Raw genomic sequence first — 22,105 nt, 5'->3', positions numbered from 1 at the left:
TAACATTAGGCACATTTTGTCAGAGTTAGACAAAAACAGGCCCACTAGCTCACAGAGATCTCTTCGTCCTTCCTCCCATCCCAGCCCTCCTCTTCCTTCCCCCTCTCTCACCCGTGCAGCCCAGCCCCTCCCTTTCTTTTGCTCTGCTGCTCCCGCCTCTTTGCTGAGCTGATGACCCCCGGCAGAGCAAACTCACACCCTCTCATATCATCTGAAATTAAACTGGGTGCCTAAAACACATCAGCATCTGGCACACTCTGCTTTGTGCCTTCCAGGCGTGAGTCTCCCGTTATCTGTTCTTTTTCTCTGTGGAGCAATTCCCACTGCCAACAGCAGCACAGCCAAATGGTGGCTTTTACGTGTGACTGGGGGCTGTGCCTGGGGGCTGTGCGGGTGATGAAGGGAGAAGGGGGCAGAGGGGCTGTGTCTCCAGCACCGAGCTCCCCAGCCCAGGGCTCCCACCAGACCCAGAATGGGGGCCAGTGTTTGCCAGAGGCTGTTTCTGAGTGGGTTCAACCAGCACCCTTTGCTTTGGGGGAAGACCATTCGGCTTCACGGCCCCTGCCATTGCACTTGTCCTCAGGCCAGGCAACATGCCTGGGCTTGGTTTGTGATTTTTATCATGATGGTTTTTCCCAAACCTGGCTTGCGTAAGGCCACAGCAGGCGCAGGAGAGAAATGTTCTGGCCAACACCTAACACCATTCATCCACGCTGGGACAGAGCTGCATGCCCAGCCCCCCCCCACCTGGCCTACAGCACGCCCTGGGGATTTCCTCTCTCTGGAGGATGCATTGGAGGTACAGGATCATAAAGATTCATTCATGGAGCAAGAGGATCCATTTTAAGCTCATTTTCCTGCTATTTTCAACTAACTTCTGTATATTCTAATAAAAGGGATCTCCACTTAGCTTCAGATCCATGGAAAATGCAGCAAAATGATGCTTTTCACAACTACTGCCAGGAGGAACCCATTAACTGCTCGCACAATGCCAGCAGTCCATGCCCCAACCCTGCCTTGGGAATCTGGAAATGCTTCAGTATCAGAACTGGAAGCCACAGACTAAAAGCGCTGGCCTTTACCTTGCTAGAAAATGTTATAAATATACATCAGGAACAAGCTAATGCTATAAAGAAAAAGAAATAATTGACTTGTTTTAAGATAAATTCATACCGCAAATTCAAGTCCTTAAAGAGAAAGTAACTCCTACTCTAAGAACTTTATTAACAGAAAGAAAAAAGCACAATGAGGGAATTCTTCAATGCTTAGGTTTTCCCATTTGTTTTCCACTAATGCAAGGACCACAAATAACTGAAAAACTCTATTATAAGAGCTAGGAACACAAGTAAGGAATCAATTTGGAGCAGACAGCTTTTAGCAGTTTCTTACGTGAAGTCTCTTGAAGTCTAGAAACAATTCTGTAGACCTTTCAATTCACTCGCTTCTCTCTGTTCCCCTGCTTCTAGAAACATGCATTACTTATTTCCCCAGGAATTCCGCACAGTCAACTGCCATAAAAGTTCAGCAACTTGCCCCAAAACTGTGACACTTTCAGCAGAGTTGGACATGCACACAATTCCTATCCTTACTAGAAGCCTTCTGAGCACAGCAAGTGCTCACTTCTATCCCATCCTTTTAACAAACTGTAGGAAAGCAATACCAAACTCTTGGTCACTGATTTTGAACAGCAGCAACATAATCCCTGTATAGACAGGGGAAGTTATTTCAAAAATTCATTCTGGAGGCTGCAGCCAGCAAGCTGCACAGCACAGAGGCATGGAAGGGGGCAGAGCAATGGTGAGAGCACAGCAACTGCAGGAGGCAGGGCAGGGAAATTGGGGAACCTCAACTAAGAAAAAAACCCCACAAGGTAACAAAGAAGTAACGTGGGAAATAATTTTTATGAAAGAGTAATACCTAGTACTACAATGCTTATCATTAAACCCTCTTCCCCTCCCAAAACAACTATACTCACACTCTTCCCTGCATCATCCCTTTTCTAAAGAAGGGCAGGAATTTGAGGTTTGTACACGTACACCTTTGAAAAACACAGACACACACTTCAGTGTCTACAATGTGTTTCATAGGACAACCACTTTATTACAAAGAACAAACAATGCTTTGAAATAAGACTGATCAACTTGAATTGTACAAAATGTCAGTTTCCTTGTAGAGGTCATTAAGTAGTAGGCTGTAAGACTAAGTTCACGTCAAATTCGCTATCCTGAAAGATAACAACAGTAATACTTATCTTCAGAGTTTATGGCATGATCATGTGCTCTACTCCAAACTACATTCAAAAGATATTGCTATAATTACTTTGAAAACACAAAGTGTAGGTTATTGTTCACTTCATTCCCACTTTCACAAGAATATTCTGAAGGTGAAGCTGTAGCGGTGTCTGCCATAACTGGCAGGACTGTCCTGTACTTACACATTCACAACTTCCCTAAGGAGTTTAGTAAACCTAGACATTTCTACATTATGGATACTGTCATCCGATAGATTTCAGCTTCTGTTACATGTCCTTTAGTGATATATGAAATAAATGGACAACAGAGATTCTCAAAGAGCTGATGTCAACAGTCTTCCAAACAAATTTAAAATTGAACAATCAATATTTGTCTGATACCTACTTGATAGGCAAACAGGTGGGATTTAGACAGTATAAATACAGTTCTAGAAACAGACCACAAAGTGTATTTTACAGCATGTACCACAATTTCATTTTAAAGTAAAACTGTGAGGAACTGAAGATCTGCATATGATCACTATTTAATGTCACCCAACTTGGACAAAGAAGAGAAAGTGACATCTTATGTCAAGTCCGCTGAAGAAAGCACACTTACAAGGAAATTACACTTTCATTGAAAACGCCACAGTTTTACCCTTTGGTAGTTGTGACATACCCACTGAAAAAGAAATTGTGCAAAGCATGTGAAACCAAGTGCAAAAAAACTCCACCCAGACATACCCAACAGATTTTATTCTTAAATAACAACTCTACGATCACAGCTATCAACCAACAAAATCAAAGCCACAAGTGTTTTCTCTAAAGGCTTCTTTCACAGTACTAATAAGAAAAACCAAGTTCTATTCTTCTAGTTAACAGTTCATGTGTATGGTATTTTAGTTATCAGACAGTATTGGTGGTGAGATCATACCTGATGAAATGGACCATTAAAACACAAATATTTTAAAGCCAGTTAACTTCAGGAAAAGTCCTATACATTCATACTATAAACATTGTTTAAAGTGAATCTGGGATATCTGTCATTGTCATAAACACAAGATTTTTCTCTGGAGTAAAACCACATGTGTTACTCCTGTGCCACAATTAACACTATTCTAGCGATTTATGGTCCCCAGCACTTTTTATATGCTATTATAGCAGTGATGTGTTGCAATAATTAAGGCTGTATCAGCACTTCCATTACAACCCTGATTTTCAGGGTAGCTAAAACTTGGCTATTAAATCTGCTCTGGGCTACTTGAGCTGTTAAATCTCTATTATTTTAGTGATACTTCTCCCACCAAACCAGGCACATCATTTATTTTAGTTTATATATTTACAAACGCTCTTAAGACAAATTTAACTGGCAGAGGCAAGAAATTCTACCTTGATGTACAGTCTTTTGGCATTCGGGGCAAAATTAAAGTGCAAAGTATGTACTTCATTGCACAGTAAATAATTTAGATTTTATTTTAAAATAACTCTTATTTAGGTGCCTCAATCTATTCACCTAGTGACCTTGTCCAACTCAGCCATTTTCCTCTACACTTTGGTAAACATAGGTTTATATATAGATACATAAATAGCATTTAAAATGTTTACCTTTATTTCACTACTGTGAACAAAATTTTTCTTTTAGTATAGGAATGGATCAACCTATTCCTAGAAGTAATGCTTGTTGAATTTATCAGCTAGCTAGTTAATGTAAAATGATGCATAGTAAAAGGGAGATACTGAACTGGATTGGTAGAATATACTGGTAAAGCAAACAAGCACTTAAGAAGATTAACTGGAATAAATATGTTGAAAGTTGCCATATAATATGTGCAAAATTGCTTACCATGTATTCTAAACTTTGGTTAAAATTTTCAGATTGAAGTTTTACAGAAACATTATGGAAGCAACACAAGTGATTACAAACACAGGAATGAGGTAAGTTATTATTAGTGCAAAAAGCAAGCATATGCTAAAAGCAAAGCATATGAATTTAAAAAAAAAAAGAGAATGAATCTCATGGAAGTTTTAATACAAGACCGGAAAGGTCTCTTGTAAACATTGGTATTTACAAGTTTAAGATTTGTACAACTACAAAAGGATAATTCTAAATATTAGTAGTGCATTTACAATGAATTTACCTTTTTGTAATAAGAGAAATGACTACGTTTATCTTTTTCCTTTTAAATCGTCAGGGGGTATCTTTCAAGATTAAGATATTTGTTACAAATAGTAGAAAAATCATTTCTTTACAAAAAAGTATATATTAAAATATTTATACATTTTAAGTTACTATATAATAACTGGAAATTTTTGCCTTGCACTCAAGCACCACAATGAAGAATGTGGTATAAGGAACTGAAACCAAACAGAATGTGCTCATATACCAATTGTTATGAATTATCTATGCAAGATCTGTAGCAATCATGGGGATTCTACCTCAAACACTACTGCATGTGCCAATTTTTTATTTATTTACCTTTAACTTGAAACTGTGTATTTCTTACATTTTAACTATCACTACCAAAAAGAGCTACTGGATAGAGTATGGTCCTCCACCCCACCATCGTCAGTATAATTTCTCTATGGTACTCACACCTGCGCAAGGCCGTAGAACGCTGATGTTTCAAACGTAAAAAAGGTTATATATTTTTAAGATAAAAACAATGCAAAAATAAAATATTTGTAGCATTTACAAATAGTACAAGAGTTACATTAAACACTACATTCGAAACTTGGGATATTATGCTGTTTCTACTTTGAGCTTGATGTTTTCATATCTGCAAAAAGAAGGAGACATTGTTAAACATTTCATAATTTCACATCGTGTACATGGTCAAACACTTTCAAACAACTAGTGGTTCAGCATTCTGGAATACAGATCATGGTCAAAATCCTTGCCAACTAAAGGGTTAAAACAGCACTGGAATACTAAACATTATGGAAGACAGCTTCTTCATTGCTGCTCTCCACCTTAGGAAAACACATGTTAAAAAACAAGCAGTGGTGTATTCAACAGCACACTTTCAACCACACTCTGTGGATCACAGCCCGCAAACTGAGAGGTCAGCTAAACGATGGAACATTTTATTGCTCCCTGAGGGGCTGGGCAAACTCCCCTCACTCTGCCCTTCCTAACCTTCCTCCATGCTCACAGGACCTCTTGCTGAGCAAAGCCAGCTCCCAGCTAGCAGAAAGCTAAGCCAGAAAGGGGATGGAACAGGGTAAGAGAAGCCAGCAAAACTTCTGGTTTTGAGCCCCTGGATTGACTTACTTAAAAGGTGAGCCAGAACTATGCAAAAGTTCAGGCTAGAAACTAATCTTTATTTTCAGTGGATCCATAACCATCCCCAACTCATCAGGAACCTGTACAAATTCAAGCGCAAGGACAAAATGTCAAAACCTCTCTTGGCTGTAATACAGACTTTAAGGTGTATATGCGCCACAAAAAAAATGCACCTTACAAAAAAAGTTTTCTAATAAGGATGGGGGAAAAAAGATTTTTTTTTAAAAATCATCTGATTACACCCATGCGTGTAACTGGATTATTTCTCATTAGAATGAAAAACTCCTGAGCTGAAGTGACGCCCACGGAAATCAGAAGTTTACTAGGCTTTTGTTACTTGAGGGACTGGGTAAGACTCAATAACCAACAAATCAGTACTTGCTTGTCTTTGGTTGTGAACAAATAAAAAAAAATAATTAAAATGTTATGCCAAATTCAACAACTAAATTTTCTTACATCTTTGTAAGGAACAAAACAACATTTCAAAATTTTCACATGCACTGCTGAGAAAAGTGTTGGTTCTAGAGACACAATATGCCATTTTCTCCACCACAGCTACAACCCATTTAAATGCTGTGTCTGACACCAACGTTACCTTGAAGCCATCGAACTTGCGTGGCTGGTCCATATCCTCTCTCATTCTTTGCAGAAATTCTGAACACTATAGCAGGTCGGGAAGTGTAATCAACGTGAGCATTTGAAAGCTGGGCAGCAGTCACTATACATGATGTTTTAAGACCACAGTATATTCTCATAAATACAAGCTGACTTGGATTTTCCTGTAATTGTGTGGAACGGATTGCTAAGTAGGCAGAATATTCTAAAATATTTCCAGAGGGTGAAGCAGGAGGCTCCCAAGAAAGGTAAATACAGTCTACACTCTGAAGAAAAAGGGAGAAAATGTGATAGTATGGAGGTAAACATTAGATACTCAAATATATATCTCTGTATAAATTTAAACATATAAAAAACTATTAAAATAAAAAAACCTCTAAAGATCATCTGGAAATTCTAACCTAACATCATCACTCTTTGCACATAAGGATGTCTTGACTTTTTTTTTTAAAAAGCACAGTAAACCCTGCAGATTTAAGGATGCAGAAAGAGAAAATAATGGGGAAACTATCAGATGATTGCATAAAATGTGTATCTGGTAACATGATCATTAAGTCTTAAAATAATCCTTTATAGCAAATTTCATAAAGGACATTACACTGAGCAGAATTTACCAGGTAAGTATTTGACACTATTGTATATATGACAATTTTAACTTGAAAAAAATCCCAACAACAAACAAACCAAAAACACAAATTCTGAGATTAAGCTTGTGACCAGAATTTTATACATCAGAACTAAAATTACCTATATTTCTCACCTTGGTGATTTTGACTGTTGAAGGAGCTCCAGGAAAACCTGGAATGCAAGTCTTGAATTCACTGATTTTACTGAAAGGCCCAACACCACAGCCATTAATTGCTGCAACTCTGAACCTGTAGACTGTGCCTGGAAGAAGATCCTGTTTCTTAAGTAATCTGTAGTCTGGTACATCTGCACTTTCCATCTGAAAAGAAAGCAACACTTGTGTTAATTTTTAAAATACTCTAAACACAATTAGCCTAAAAAGCATGAAGTGGGCAGCGATAAACTGAGATTAATAAGTTTAATTGAAACTGAAAATCTATCTGATAGTTTTGTACTTAAATCAGAATTTACAGAAAGGTTCTAACTGTGGCACTAGGTCATCTCAAAACAGCTGATCTAAGATGCATTATAAGACTACATCTCTAACCAGAAAAAGCTCCATTTTTCACTCAACAAACTCCACCTCTTGGTTATTTTTACTCAGGAAAGTAAAAGCAAAGTAGCATTTCCAACTGTATAGCTTATTTAATTAGCATACTCTTCTGTCCTAAAAAATATTTTTATTTCAAAAACAGTTACTCTTATAGTTAGGGGTTGCTATTTGATGCATAGGTAATCAAAATGTTTTTTAAAGAAAAGTACTGCAAGTTAGTGACAAACAGGTTTCTGAAACATTATGTGCCACTGTACTTCTATGCTTAAAATATGGAATTTTTGATTGCATTTTGATGCAAAATTAATGCACCCTTGAAACTTCCAATGGAACTATTTTCCTTCTGAATAATGTATAAGAAATCACAGTCAAAATAAGCACTGTAAAATGTAGCACACTCTTTAAGATGTGCAATGTTCATAGTGAAGCGCTTTCAAAGAAAGTATGCTGTTCTTTTGTTTCTATCTTAAGAAAACATATACCCATCGTATTTGTTTCTACTTTGCTAGGACATCATTAATTTACACTTTCACTATCAAAACTGCAACTTTTTTGCAAGTTTCACACATATAGCATTTTCCATTTTCATACACTAACTTACACGTGCAGCAACATTAAGTTAGAGAAATCTAATACAAAATCCACTATAGTTCCACATCTAGTCTTTTTAAACAATCTAGCCTATGTTTTATTGGTATCTTTAACAATTTGTAAACAAAGATTCTGGAAACAGAGAAGAAACTTTGATCGAAACATTTCAACACTGTACTGAAGTAACATATTAAGTGGGTTTTTTAAGAAATTTTACTGTTTTGAAAGTTCACCAAGTTTAAAATTTTCTCCCAAGACTAGAAATAGAAATATGTAAAGAATTAGCAATAGCAAAATAAGACATTCCATATTGTCATACAAAAACAACAGAAGAAAATTCACCTGGTTCAGGAAATTGTAAAAAAGCGTGAGCAAAAAACATGAGGAAGTACTGGTCACAAAACACAAAACTCCTACAACCACCAGATCCTGCTGCAGTATCAGAAAATCTCACATTTTGTTGTCAACCATATGAGCAACAAATTCCAAAATACGTATGTGCAAGTTATGTCAGAGAAGAATTAGCAGCTACCTTTTTAGAGACGCTCAGTATTTCCTCTGGCAGCAAGTAGAACTGGCTCACCACAGCGCTGTTGTTCTTAAAAATTCCAACATCATACCACTGCCGGTCTCTTGTTTTCACTGGTGCCATCCGTCTTTGTGGAGTTTTCTAGTATTTGAAGAACACATTATGTAGACTACCCAAACTTCAGTGTAATGTAAAAAATGTTAAAGACTCTAGTATATGTAAGAGACAACCCCCTTTTCTACCAGTGTTACATTCTTATTCTTCAAATGAATATGCATATATTATTAAAATACTGTTCAAAACCAACTGGTTCTTATGCATTAATTTAGACACAGTCCATCATTAAAAAATAAAAAAAGTTGGTATGTCACCTCTGACGCTACAGATTAAACGGAGAGGGGAAGAAGTTTAAAGCCATAGAACTAGGTGTCTGTAGTAGCATGTAGTTGTGAGTTAATTTCACTCAGAGGTCAAGTTTCACAACGTGGTCCAACATCAGTGGCTCTGCCTGGGATTCAGCGATACCTCAGCCCCAAACATACTCTCTTCCAAGCCGCTGCTCAACTCACAGATGAGAACACGGCCTCTGCTATGGCATGGGGCGGTCATGGTGGAGGGCATGGGAACTGCTCCTGACTGACCCAGAAAGACAAACCGCCTTTCCTGCTTGTCTCCATGCGCCAGGGAGGGTGCCTGCATGGTCACTGTGCCCAGCACAGACAGGCCATGATCCTGTTAGCATGGAAAAAGAGTGGGAGTGGCAGCTGCTCTCGGCAAAAGCACCCCAACCCTTTAGTAGCAGCTGTTTCTTCCCATCCCTAGCTCCTCTCTTTTGGTGGCAACAGTGGCACCTTGGTTTTGTGCATTAAGTTGTAAGCAGGTGAAATAGGAAGCATTTACTTTTTCAGGCAGTATTTACAGCTTGCATAGCCAGTCCCCATCTCCTCTAGGGAAAAACATCAAGATGTCAGTTTAGTTACGTTTCAAACCTACAGATCAGCAGCTAATACTAGAATGATCTAATACATACTTCATTTTAAGTTCAGCTGTGCATACAGAAAAACATTTTACATTTGCACATCATGCAGCAGAGAGATCATTCCACTGTGCCAGTCAATAAAAATGATTCAACAGCTGAAACACATACTTGGATCGCCTCCCAACTGTGCAACTGCTACGAACCCACACAATGGGTTTTAGTTTTACAACAGAAATGTTTACCCCTGTGTTATTCACTTCAAACCCTAAATATACATTGTTTTCCTGCCAGAAATATAATTAAAGGAAAACAGAAGAACCCTTACAACTAATCAACAGAACAATAAATGCAGCAATTTGATTATACTTTTTCAGACTTACAGAAGAGTGTGAATCATTTGTCTGTCCACTATTGACCCTTGTCGAAGGCATGATATTAGCAGTTTCAGCAGCTAGAAACAAAAAAGTTATATTTAAGAAGCTTGAGTGATAAGAAAAATCTAACACAAAGTCCACAGAATATGAAAGTTGACCTCAATAGCCATTTGCAAGTATTTTTTGCAAAAGTACGTCTCAGGTTTCTTTTGCATGCATTTTTATTTATAACATGAACAACTAACTTTGGCTTGTGTTACATTCACAGAACAATTCTAAGAGCCTGGCATTGCAGGCTGCTACTGATAATACAGAGAGCAGGACTTAGAAAATCCTAAGTAGTGACATAATTATGAAATCGGTATGAAATATTTGTGAACAAATAATCTGAATACCAGACGGACGCACATGCTGATGACATTATATGAATAGTTTAAGCATGAAATCTTAATTTGAATGCATTGTTTCTGGTATCAATGCAATCTGAATTCTGAACGTCAGCAGTTAATTTTTAAACAATACTAACAAATGGGGGGGAAAAAATTACTAAATTCAATATAAAATATTTTTAAAAAAAGATAAAGCACATAAGCAGATGAGCAGCACAAGGGAATATTAGTATTCTGTACTTGTGTTGCTGGTTTTTGCTTTTAAATACAATACTGTTTGGTAAAGTTACACTACTCACACAGGGTCAATAAGAGAACAGAGTTGTTTAGTTAACACTCAAACAATAGCAAGCACAGCCTGTTGATATTTATGTCAAACAAAACTTGAAAAACTACCAATATGTTTAGTTTCTGCATTGTTGCTTATTTTGGATATTTCAAGCAGACTGTGAAGAGGTGACCACATTTGACTAGTGGTGAGCTAGCCACATGAACTGGCCATAATTGTTACAAAGGTCAATTTTTAAAATCAAAACCATCTAAGGTTACTATTTGCAGTCTTTTGCTGACTAAATAAACAGACAGTCTCTGAAAGAAGGCAAACTGGCTGCCACTGCTATTCAGAAAATGGGCTTCTGCATAAATCAAGACTTAAAGGACTTTTCACTTCTAGGAAGCAAAGTGTTTTAGAAATGTATAAAAGGAGTATCCTGATTTTATAGATGTTTAAATCATGGCAGAGCCCATGCAGGCTGCCCAAGGTCCTCAATGCCCAAAGCCCTATCTCAATCCCAGGTACTAGTTAAGATGGGAATCCCACCACACTAGAAGAACTCTGATGGCCTTAGATACATATGGCTCAAAATACAGTATGTGAAACACATTTCAAACCTTCAGATTTTGAATTGAATGTTGTTAGTGAAGTTTCATCTTTAACAACTGCCCCATTTGTACTTGATGATTCAGTTTTAACAGCCTGCTGGGTTACCATAGTTTGTGTGCTGGAGACAGTACTGGATACAGAAGCATCAGGATTTACAGTTCGTTTGTCCAAGTCATGTAATTCACCTACATTTGCTGAAGTCTGAGGACCTTAAAAAAAGAAAATATTAACCAGAATTCAATATTGATAACACCTAACAAATCTCATCTTGATCTAATTACTTTAGTTTCATATAAAACCAGTTTAGCTCAGATTTAGGTTAGAATAGATCTGATTATATTAATTGCTGATACTTTCTTTAGGGATATAACTTAACAAGAGTCTGTCTGCACAGTCATAAACAGATATATGTAAGCAGTTGTATTAAAATGGTGATTTCATTTTAAGCTTGCTATTCTGTATCTATTTGGTTAGGAAAGGATCAGTTTGGTAAAAAAATCCTCATATAAAGTATCCACACAAATCAGTATCACAGATTTGTAACAATCAATTTAAGATTAACCACTGTGGAAGTCTCTTTCTCACTTAGCACTAAGATACAAAATTTCCACACAATACTTAAATTGCACTGTGAAGAAAATGAAAATCCAAAAACCTATACATTACATGAAGTCAAATATAAACAGATCAACTGTTTATATATATCAACACACTCAACTTCAGGTACTTCAGTGAAATACCTAAACCTGTGCCTAGTCGTCTTCCATTTCCTCTACAGTCAGAGAGAAACATGCTCCTCTCTACATTGTTTTACATCAACTAATAGCTTTTCACTGTTAACAGATAGAAGTATTGTCAAAGAGGGCCTGGAGTTACTATCACCTTAATGCTGTCAGTCTGTTCTTTGATGTTAAAAACAGCTATTTATGGTTAAAGAGATACATTTGCCATCATAATAAAGAATGTATTGAGAATTTCATGTCCCTTGCAACACTTCAAACAACTTTTCATTTTTCCTTGTATCTTCTAAAAATACATACACCAATAACTAGCACAAATTTTTCTTTTTTAAACTACAAGGGCCTCTAAAATAATTCTAAATTGCAAGACAGAAATAATCTTATTTTATGCTTCTGAGATTAATTTTAACTCTCACTTTTTAAGTCATTTTTATTCTACAGTCATCTTACTTGAAGTACAAACAGGCAAAAGAGAAGGGGCATTTGATTCTTTGAATCCTGTAGCATCTGCATGGTTTCTCATAGTCTCCTGTGTAATCTTGTTTTCAGGTGCTGCAATCTTTTCTTTTTCTTCTACTTTTAATAATGAGTTGGATGAAAAGGAAACTTGGACCTAACCAAAACAACGCATTTGTTAATGTTTAATTGCAAAGTTCAGAAATTTCAGTTGCAAACATGGCATGAAAATGGTGGCTCAGAAAACAACAAACAAAAATCCTCCAACCAATTCCCCTAGCACTTTAAATTAAAACAAGAAACCAACCTCACAATCCACCTTATCTTGGCCATTACAAAACAAAGACTCAGACTCTTTAGTTGACTTGGAAGTGTTCCTGACACGTACTAATTTTTATCTGAGAGTGAGCTCACATTCTTATGACATGGAAGTTCATTGATGCATACATTTAGTCTACTGGGGGGACTTGAAGGGATGGGAAAAAAATAAAATCACAATTACAGAGGCTTTCAACCTTTGCTTTCCTGGCACATACCTAAGATATTTCTACTATTAGTAAAATGTATAGTACTTCTACACGTGTTTCCTACAAGAATAAATTATGGATCCCTGTGATGGGTTTACCCTTGTCTGGGAGCCAACCCCACACAACCCGTTCACTCCACTCCCCGTGCCCTCTCCCGAGGATGGGGGAGAGAATTAAAGGGGTAAAGGGAAAAAAGGACTTGTGGGTTGAGATAAGAACAATTTAATAACTAAGCTACAATAATATTGAAAATAATACTATCTACAAATATACGAATGAGTAATACACAGTGATACTGCCCCCCCACCTAATGACCAAGGCTCAGCCTGTTCCCAGCTAATGATCCTGGAGCAGGGAGAGCCCCGAAACCGCACTCATGGAACGTGAGATAACAGTCCGAGCATCCCAGACCAAGAGCTGACTGAGGAGGCGGAGAAGGCCTTGGGAGAGGGACCACCTGGAGCGAGATGACCCAGAGCAAAAGAGATCCGGAACAAAAAAGGGGCAAGCTTCCGGAGGGCCCTTACCTATATAGTGGGCATGACGTGTATGTTATGGAATAGATTATTGGCCACTCTGGGTCTCAATCCCAAACCTAAAATCAAATCCTGGGCTAGTAACCGGGGCTGTGCTCCCTCCCAGCTTCTCCTGTTTGCAGACAGCCAGAGAAGCTGAAAGACCTTGGCAGCTGCATAAACATCACTTTTTATCAGCTTTCTTCTGAGCACAAATCCAAAACACAGCCTCTTGCTAGCTATTATGAAGAAAATTAACTCTGTCTCCGCTTAACCCAGGACAATCCCATATAGACCTGAGGCCTTACACAAGTAAGAAAGTCTAAATGTGATCCTTTAGCCAAAGTTTGTCCTCCTTCGTTCTTTTAAATTTGCAAAACAGTGGAACACGTACAACTACACAACCAGAAGAGACAGTAATTGCGTTTATACTGTAGTAGGAACCTACAACTAAAGCAGACTAGCATAAAAACACTAACAGAGACGAAATATGCCATATCTTTTTTCCCTCCCACATTAATTTCACCAACATTCTGAGGATGAATAGTATTTCTACTGGTATCAGGCTCCCAGTTAGCATTCTGGAAGTCAATACAGTTGCAGTTTCCTTTCTGCATTACCAGGAAGAGGACTTTAAAGACTGTCTGTCAATCACAAAAGTAAAAAAGATGTAAGAAAACAGACACAACTACTTCAGCAGGTGTCTTTTTTTTGTTTTTTGATTTTGAGTTTTTTCTAAGGCTTAAAAAGTATGCAGGGACTGAGAAAGTGTTCTAAGAGTTCACTTGCTTCCCACCTTACTTTGCCACTTAAGCATATTTCAGTTTACACTTACATTATTTGTTTGGCTGGGATGATCCACCTTCATTTCTGGATAAGGGACACTAGGCAATGATTGTGGACTTTGATGTACAGAAGAGCCACCTTTCAGGTAAACAAAAGCAAATTCCAGTCAGTTACATAAAAATTAATATTATGTTGGTTGGAATCTATTCCACTAAGCAAGAGGGCGACCTGAAGTTGCCTGAAGGAAAACTTGGTTGTAAGACTGAAATGAAACCACATTGTGAAACAGTCAGATAAAATCCCTTCCTCGCTGTTTCCTTTCTCAAGTCACTCCCAGCACTATACAAATATCTTCATACTCAAATAGCTGGCCAAAACTGACAGAGAAAAGTTAAAGCTGAGTTTTCCATAATTCTGATACATGCATTTCGAGAATAACCAAAGAAATTTGGTCTCTCTCTCTCTCAAAATTAATCTTTTTAAAAAACAAACTCATATTAATTACTTATGCAATCCTCTACTCTACCTTTGCACAAATATTAGCATAACATTATCTGACTACTACCTTGTGAACTCAGCACTGATGTCTCCGGAACCCCAGTACCAGGTATTTCAGCCACTGATGGCACTGGTAAGTCAGCATGTAATTGAAGAAGATATCCTTCAACTGTAGGTACTTCATCCCATTTCACTTGAAAAGAGTTGGTTGTAGCTCTGATCAGCTGTACCTGTGATGGTGCTGGAGGTTTCTCTACAAGAAACCAATAAAACACAGATGGTATGTTTGAAATTGCCCTCCTTTATCAGTTTAAGAAATATCTATATAATGCAAGCAAAATCAATAGCTCCTTTTAAACTTATGTTCAATATATACAAGATTCAACAAGAAACAGTTGTCAAAGGTGGCAAGTAAAGTCAGAGAATGATGAATTGCCATTCTATACTGTTAAAAAAAGCTGAGGTTTTGATGCTTTGTTTTTTAATGGCTCTTCTGCTGCCAGTAAGTCTTTGGGTTGTATATACATCATTATAGGGATTACAGGATGAGAGATCCTCATCCTTTCCTAAGAGGTTGCATGCAGCTATTTGGCTCCTAAAGCTTTACATATTCCTGGAAAGGATTCACAGAAGATCGCGCTTCCTTTATGCTTGCTCTCTGTAGCTAAAGTGAGCTTTCCCTCAAACTTCTGCAGAGGCTGAAGCCTAGGCATGATTCAGTGCCAATGACCTGCTCCTCTCACTTGCCTTGATGCCTGACTAGCCTGCACTCTCAAGTACATCCCTCCCCTGCTGCTCTTTTTAATCTTCTGACCTTCCTGAGGCAAAAAAGGAACAAAAAAAAAAAAAAAGAAAACAATCTCCATTAACCATTCTCATGCTTCCACTTGAGCAGGCAACAACTCCCTCCCAAAACTACTATTGTAGCTTCCTCTCTCCCAATACCATGTCAGTGTCCTGCCACCAAGGCAGCTACTAATGAGTGATTAGTGCTCCAGAATTCCCTTCAGCCCCAGGAACAATTTGGTCCTTTCTCAGATTCAACAGTATCTTTTTGCAGTCCATGAGATGAGGAAGCAGCAGCAGCAGTGATCTCAAAAGAGGGAGGGGTTCAGTAAAAAAAGAGTTAAGTAGCAGCAGAAAAGATCACTAGAAAGAAAGGCCAGGAACCTTGAGTTTAGGTAAAAATCCCTTAAGCATCTTCTATCTGCTGGCTATGGCATGCAACGCAGAATCTAGACACAAATTTCTCTCAGAGGCTTTAAAGAAGCTTTCCTATATTTTTTCAGTTTAAGTTATAGCTGCAGCTTTCAAACAATCAACAGAGAAGTGTGGTTTATTTAAATAAGCTTTAAAATTTAAATAATCTGTGAGTTTGCTACAGCTTTACATGTTCTGATCATCAATGATGACAGCTTCCCATACGTTAATAAACTATGGAACATAGTACAAGTCTCTTATTTATTTCTGACTCACCAGTATCAAGGTACCAAAGATCTTTGCAGCAAACTTGATTGTTCCAAGCTTTTCTGTAACCATCTCTACCACTCCAGATATACAGACGAGTGCCAACCGCTACAGCACAGTGTCCTGCTCTTGGCCCTGGTAACAAGTTACTTTTGTCCTCATGGCAATCTGAGATCAGACCTATCCATTCTGTGGTATCTAGTAAATGAAACTTGAAAAATTTAGTTTCTAGATGTTTTGCAAAACAAGCAATACAGATGTTAACACAGCTGATCAGAGAAAATGAAAATAAATCACCTCTGTTTTTACAGACAATTGTATTTAAATTTGCAATATTACAAAGAGAAGGTTGCTTTCCAATTAGTTTGCAAGATATGATCCATTAATACAGGATTAATTTTCCAATCTAAATGCAAGATCAGAAGTTGAAGATTCAGGGATAGTACTATCATGTTTAGAAAAAAACTCATTTCAGGATCTGTCTCTTGTGTTCTTCTATAAATGAAGGGGGAGTATTTATATTACTTAGTACTAAAGTTGCATTAACAAAGATTTGCATCAGCAAACCTGCTGAATGTACAAAGAAAAATAACTTAAAAATCACTTCTTAAGGAAGATGTAAAAAACTGGCATCTTCTTTAGTCAGCTAGGATTACTACTGTGTATCCTGAGACTTTTCTCAGGGTCTTCAAAATATTTATTCTATTCTGTTAAGAAAGTATTAATTCAAAATGCCCACTCCCAGAAAGGCAGAAACACTAACCCAAATTAAGATAAGAAAATGAACCGGTACATTTCCATTCACCATCATGAGCAGAAATTTCACCTCCTGCTGACTGTGGAACCCATCCACCAAAAACATACATTCTGAAATACAGGAAAAGAAGGAAGAGGGGAAAAAAGAAAAGAAAAGACAATTAACATCCAGATCTGCTGCATATGCTCTCTCAAACTAGGACAAAACAGAAAACTTCCAGTGCTTTACAGATTTTATTTGTGTCTACGCCTGTTGTTGCAGACATCTACCTTCTGAAATTTTTGAGTTCTCATTAAAAAAAACAACCAAACAAAAAGCACCCCAAATTCCTCAACTTCCCAAAAACAGAAGTTAATACTGTATCTTTTACAAACCACCAAACTGATAATACTCTCCAAAAATCACATGTTTACATAGAATTTCTACAATCCTTTACTGCAGACCTCTCAATAAACCATTCTACAATTAAAGACTGGTATCTAAGTCATATCAAAATTTAAAAAAATAATGCAGGCTACAAACTAACAAGATTTTAAGTAAATAATAAAAAGCTAAGCTGTCGGATCATAAGACAGAAAGCTTTCACACTTCTTTCCACCCTTGTCTCTTTCTCCTCATGCCAGCTTTTAAACTGATATAAAATTGACTGAAACTCATGTTTAAAAGTCCATTTTATCAATGCTAACTGCCAAAATAAACTATACTGGAAAGAAGCAAAGCAATGAGGAACAGACTACAAAAAAATTTGCCCACAAAAATGTGGAATTGCCTAGAACTAGTTCTACTCTTTGGGCAATTTCTTTGCATAGCTAGTTCATTGTGTCACGGACATAGAGACACTCAAGTTCACTCCTAACAGAGCCAGCTCAGGTCCAGCTGATACCACCCCAGAATGCACAAAGGTACATTAAGAAGCCTGGAAAGCTGCTTGTGGGTTGGGCAGATTGTCCTGCTGGATGGAAATACTGTCAGTTTGATACCCTTATATTAACAATGGTACTTTTAGATTTCCGCTGAGGCAGGATAATAGAAGCAGAAAAGTACTCTACAGGCAGGGCTGATGGTTTATACTGAGCAGTAGTGGATAAGCATCATCATTCTCCTACTAGGTGTACCTTTCTAGAGCTGAGCTTTTAACAACAGACATACTTGTTTCCTATTACATTGGCCGTATGGAGACTGCGAGGAAGTGGTACTGTCCCTTTAGTTTCTGGTCTTGACCAGGTCATGGTTTCTAAAAGGAAAAGAATAAAAACCCCTCAAAAAACTTGTTACTGTATATTTCACTGCCTGGATTTTAGCGGGAAGCATACCTCCAACATTCAACAACACAAAATTTCACCTTTTTAAGATGGCCGCTTTAAGAAAGAAAGCGCAATAACAAGCACTTAAAGCTTCTTTTAAAATTCACAGGAAATACTGACAAACTAACTGTTTACCAGTTTATCAAAAAGATATATTATGGTTTCATTAAGGTTATTCAACTCGGTTATCATAGTGACAGTCTTTAAAGCACTCTAAGGAAATAATCTCACAGTGTTAACGCAAATCAGTGAGGATAATACATGCAAACAATACTGTATCCAAAATTACAAAAGGTTAACACTATGGTGTAAGTCCCAATAATATCTGCACCACATCATGCCATTAATCCTTATATACTGTATTTTTTCCTCTGGTAAGGCCCCTGCACTGACTTCTACTGGCAAACCAACTCACCTATGTCAAGTTCCCAGAGATCATTAAGCCGACAGCCACACATCCCTCCAAAAACATACATCTTTGGACTTCCCAGATCTTTTCTGCAGTATATGATGGCTGTGTGAGATTCTCGGGGAGATGGTGTGATCCCTTTGGTCACAGGAATACTCCAGCCGACAACGCCAGAACCGTGTTGCAGCTCCAGTTCATAGAAATCATTTAAATATCTAGGGTGTTATTGTCAAAGTATGAAAAATTCCCTTATAAGCAAGATTACAAGTGAGCTTTAAACTCTGACCCCTTCCAAGTATTACAGACTTCTGTCTTGGGAGAGTGCAGAATTTTAAAATTTAAAATCTCAGAACAGAAATTTAAAATCTCAGAACATTTGATGGCATTTCAGTACGAAAACTGAATGGATTGAAAAGAACAAATGAACTATTATAACTTGTTGCCTCTAAGGAAACATGCATTCATATCATTCTTGATCCACTATATTACAGGAAAGAACCACTCAATGTTGGTAAACAACATCCTTAGCAGAAATTACTACGTATCGACAAACTTAGATTAAACTGCAAAGTTTTGAGAAATACATGATGATGTGGGACATTAGAGATTAATTTCTGCAACTCTAAGGCAACAAAGGTGAAAAGAAGCCGCTTCTTTTCTGCTGTCTTCAGGCTGGCCAACAGACAATTAGCGATTTGTTGCTGAATCTATCTGCAAGTTATTTTTAGATAATGGTCTTTGAATCTTGGCATTCACACCAGATACCTCTTGTTTACTGAGCTTAAAATTGCCAGTCTACAGCTCAGTGAATACAAGCACTCTGAACTGCAGGTGACTGTGAATATAAAACTTTAGCATTATAGCACTGCTTGCCAATAATAAAACTTGCCAAAAAATAACTTCAGCTGTTACTTTAAGAAATTTCCAGATGAATTCATAACTGTTTTCCACAGCACTATAGAGGAAACTTCCATCGTGAATTCCCCAATGACTCATGAGACTTTGCTGATTTAAGTAATTCTAACAAACAAGCCATTCTTTAAAACATCACACAAAATACTATGAAAAATATGAAAGTCTGCTCAGGTTTCCCTCCAAAAGTGTCAGAGCTGTCAGTCAGTGTTACATATTGTGGGATTAGCAGAAGAAACATTTAAGCTTCTTAGCACGTAACCCCTCCACTGCATAAATAATCCCAATGTGAGTATTCGGTACGCAGCACAGCCTCCCTAGAATGTTCCTCTTCAAAGCTGTCACATCTAGTAATTTGTTTTTAAAGACCCTGAATTCAAGCTAAATCAGCATACCTGGGAACGTTATTATTTGAATCCTCACTTTCATTTGCCAGGCCACCAAATAAATAGCACTTGTTACCATATAAAGAAAAGCTGTGACCAAGTCGAGGACAAGGTGGTGATCCAGTGGAAGGAGCTTGAGGTTTTACTTTTTTCCAGAGCCATCGACTTGCCTTAGAGACAAGAAAAATATATTCAGAAGTATCTTAATTTATAGTCATTCACCATCAACAAAATTCAGATAATATCAACACTCATATATTTTCTGAATTATTTTTAAGGGGATCCTGGGCTTTTCTTAGGATATACATTAGAAAGGACACATACGACCTAACCTTCATAAAACATAAAATATTTTATACTTTACTTAGACTAGATGGGAGTCTCTTTTTCAAAGTTATTTAGATTTTCTCCATCTTCAGAATTTACTTAAAGAGTTTATTCTTCCTGGAGCAGAGCACAGTTCATCTAATTTTCCTCTGCAGCTGGTAATATAAAATGTGTTAGTTCATAAATAGATACATAAAGTAGCCCTTAAAACTGAAACATCTCCATGCATTTCCTACCTGCAACTCATATAAATCATTACTGTATCTTCCATATTCAACCATTCCTCCAAAAACTAGTATTCTGGTACCATCACAAACAAATCCATGTGCTGCACAGCCTGGAGGAATATCTCCCCTTACAGCAGGAAGGAACCACTGATTTGTAACTATAATAGAGGGAAAAAAAAAAAAAAAAAAAAAGATATTTCAAACACTGAGAAGGAAAGTGTGTTTTTAAACACCTCTGCTTTCTAAAGAATTGCCTTTTACCTGTAGGTAACTGTGAATGGGCTGTTTGTTTAACATTAAGTTTTAATTGAATTAATACTTTTTTTTAAAAAAAAGAAAAGCAAACACCTCTGTCACACCAATGTTACCCAATATACGAATGAGCACATGAGGTCACTGTAATATAAAGTCAGTTACTAAGGGTCACTCACCAATTTAATAGTCTTGTCAAAAAAAGAGGCTAATGAGGAACATAAATGCAGTTCCGTACAAAAGAGATAACTACCCTAACTCAGAGGGAGCTAGCCCTAGAAACAGAACTATTAGAGCTACAGCAGCATGGCAATGTGCCTGAACTTAATGGCCCTACTGAAAAACTAATTACACTGTTCTGGGACCAAAGTCAGTCTCTACAGAGCACTGCACTGATATACAGGAGAGGAAAGGCACAGAGGGAAGAAAGAGCAACTCGGACTGCTTAATCCAGCAGCAGCATATTGGTGTTTAAACTGTACTGGAACGAAAGAATTACAGGAGATATTGTCTCTTTTTTCTAAGTTTTTTTTTCACAAGTACGAAGAGGAAAAGTGTGAAATTAGAAGCTTACAGTGAATGTTGCTGCAGGGAATTAAGATGGCCTTGCTGTGTGCCAGCTCCTCAGAAGTCATCACACTCACAGAAGAGCAATGGATGACATCCCAAACTAAGGCAGCCCAGATCCTGCTTTTTAGCCCCCAGAGAAGAAGAGGTCAGTTTGGGCCAAACACTTGTCTGGGAACTAGAACAACTGAGTTGTGACCCTTTTTGTCAGTCACAAAGGGGAAACACCTTTAGCAGAAAGTCTGAGCAGAAAAATAAAAAATCTGGGCAGAAAAATATAAAAAGTGATGTTAAGGCTCACTCAGAAGACACCCATCAGAATCTCTGTTCTGATAGATAGTATAACTGTACTATCTAAAAGCTTTCTTTAGATTCTCTTCAGAATAGAAAAGTTAAAGAGATTTTTTTTTTTTCTGGACAAAAAATGTGACTGAGTACAGCAGATCTTTAAGCTACCATGGAAAAACGTGCTTGGAAGAACTCTTAACAGTAAGCATTCTTCTCTTAATAAACTACTTCCAAAACATGTTTGTGCTCCCAAATTTTATCTCTAAAACACTCAGCAAAAATGCTATCACCTTTTCTTGGGGAGCGGAGGAGTGGGGTGGGGCACAGTAAGAAAAAATTTTTAATCATTTTTAAAAGTTGGCAAGTTAACAGGCTAGTTAACATGCTCTCACTTTCATTCTTTTGGTACGTTCCGCAAGCAGCCAACACTGGCTGACAGAGAAGCACAGACCAGTCACCCAACTCTGCTGTCTCAGCCCGAGCTCTGAAATTACACACAAGTTTCCCAGCCTCATACAGCGTCCCGTACAGTGACTATTTAGGCATCTAACCTTTCACGAATAATACCGGTCTTGGGCAGCTTCCTGTCTGGAAAGGCTCCCAATGCCAACATGGTCACTTTTCTAACCAAGGT

The 22,105-nt window shown here is 37.6% G+C and overlaps 1 protein-coding gene across 1 annotated transcript; it reads right to left on the bottom strand.

Annotated features, from left to right (window-relative positions):
* Positions 1–4,475: 4,475 nt before the first annotated feature.
* HCFC2 (host cell factor C2) lies at positions 4,476–20,515 on the bottom strand. The gene is made up of 15 exons (XM_010076633.1): positions 20,374–20,515; positions 19,820–19,980; positions 18,519–18,727; positions 17,949–18,033; positions 16,806–16,909; positions 16,052–16,240; positions 14,643–14,828; positions 14,121–14,215; positions 12,244–12,406; positions 11,062–11,262; positions 9,788–9,858; positions 8,432–8,569; positions 6,889–7,074; positions 6,109–6,394; positions 4,476–5,007 (listed from the first exon to the last, which is right to left on the bottom strand). Exons 1-15 carry the CDS (start codon positions 20,416–20,418, stop codon positions 4,982–4,984), a joined length of 2,145 nt encoding a protein of 714 aa, XP_010074935.1. The 5' UTR covers positions 20,419–20,515; the 3' UTR covers positions 4,476–4,981.
* Positions 20,516–22,105: the final 1,590 nt, after the last annotated feature.

This window comes from Pterocles gutturalis, unplaced genomic scaffold, assembly GCF_000699245.1.
Source record: "Pterocles gutturalis isolate BGI_N339 unplaced genomic scaffold, ASM69924v1 scaffold45308, whole genome shotgun sequence".
NCBI classification, from domain to species: Eukaryota; Metazoa; Chordata; class Aves; order Pterocliformes; family Pteroclidae; genus Pterocles; species Pterocles gutturalis.
The sequence above is the reverse complement of the archived record's forward strand: the minus strand, read 5'-3'. Positions and strand labels throughout refer to the sequence as shown.

Coding starts and splice junctions, on each gene's coding strand:
- HCFC2 (XM_010076633.1), bottom strand. CDS start 20,418: ATGGTTGAATATGGAAGATACAGTAATGATTTATATGAGTTGCAG. Junction 18,728..19,819: donor TCAAATAATAACGTTCCCAG/GTATGCTGATTT, acceptor ATAACACCCTAG/ATATTTAAATGATTTCTATG. Junction 16,241..16,805: donor ATTTTCTTATCTTAATTTGG/GTTAGTGTTTCT, acceptor TTCATTTACTAG/ATACCACAGAATGGATAGGT.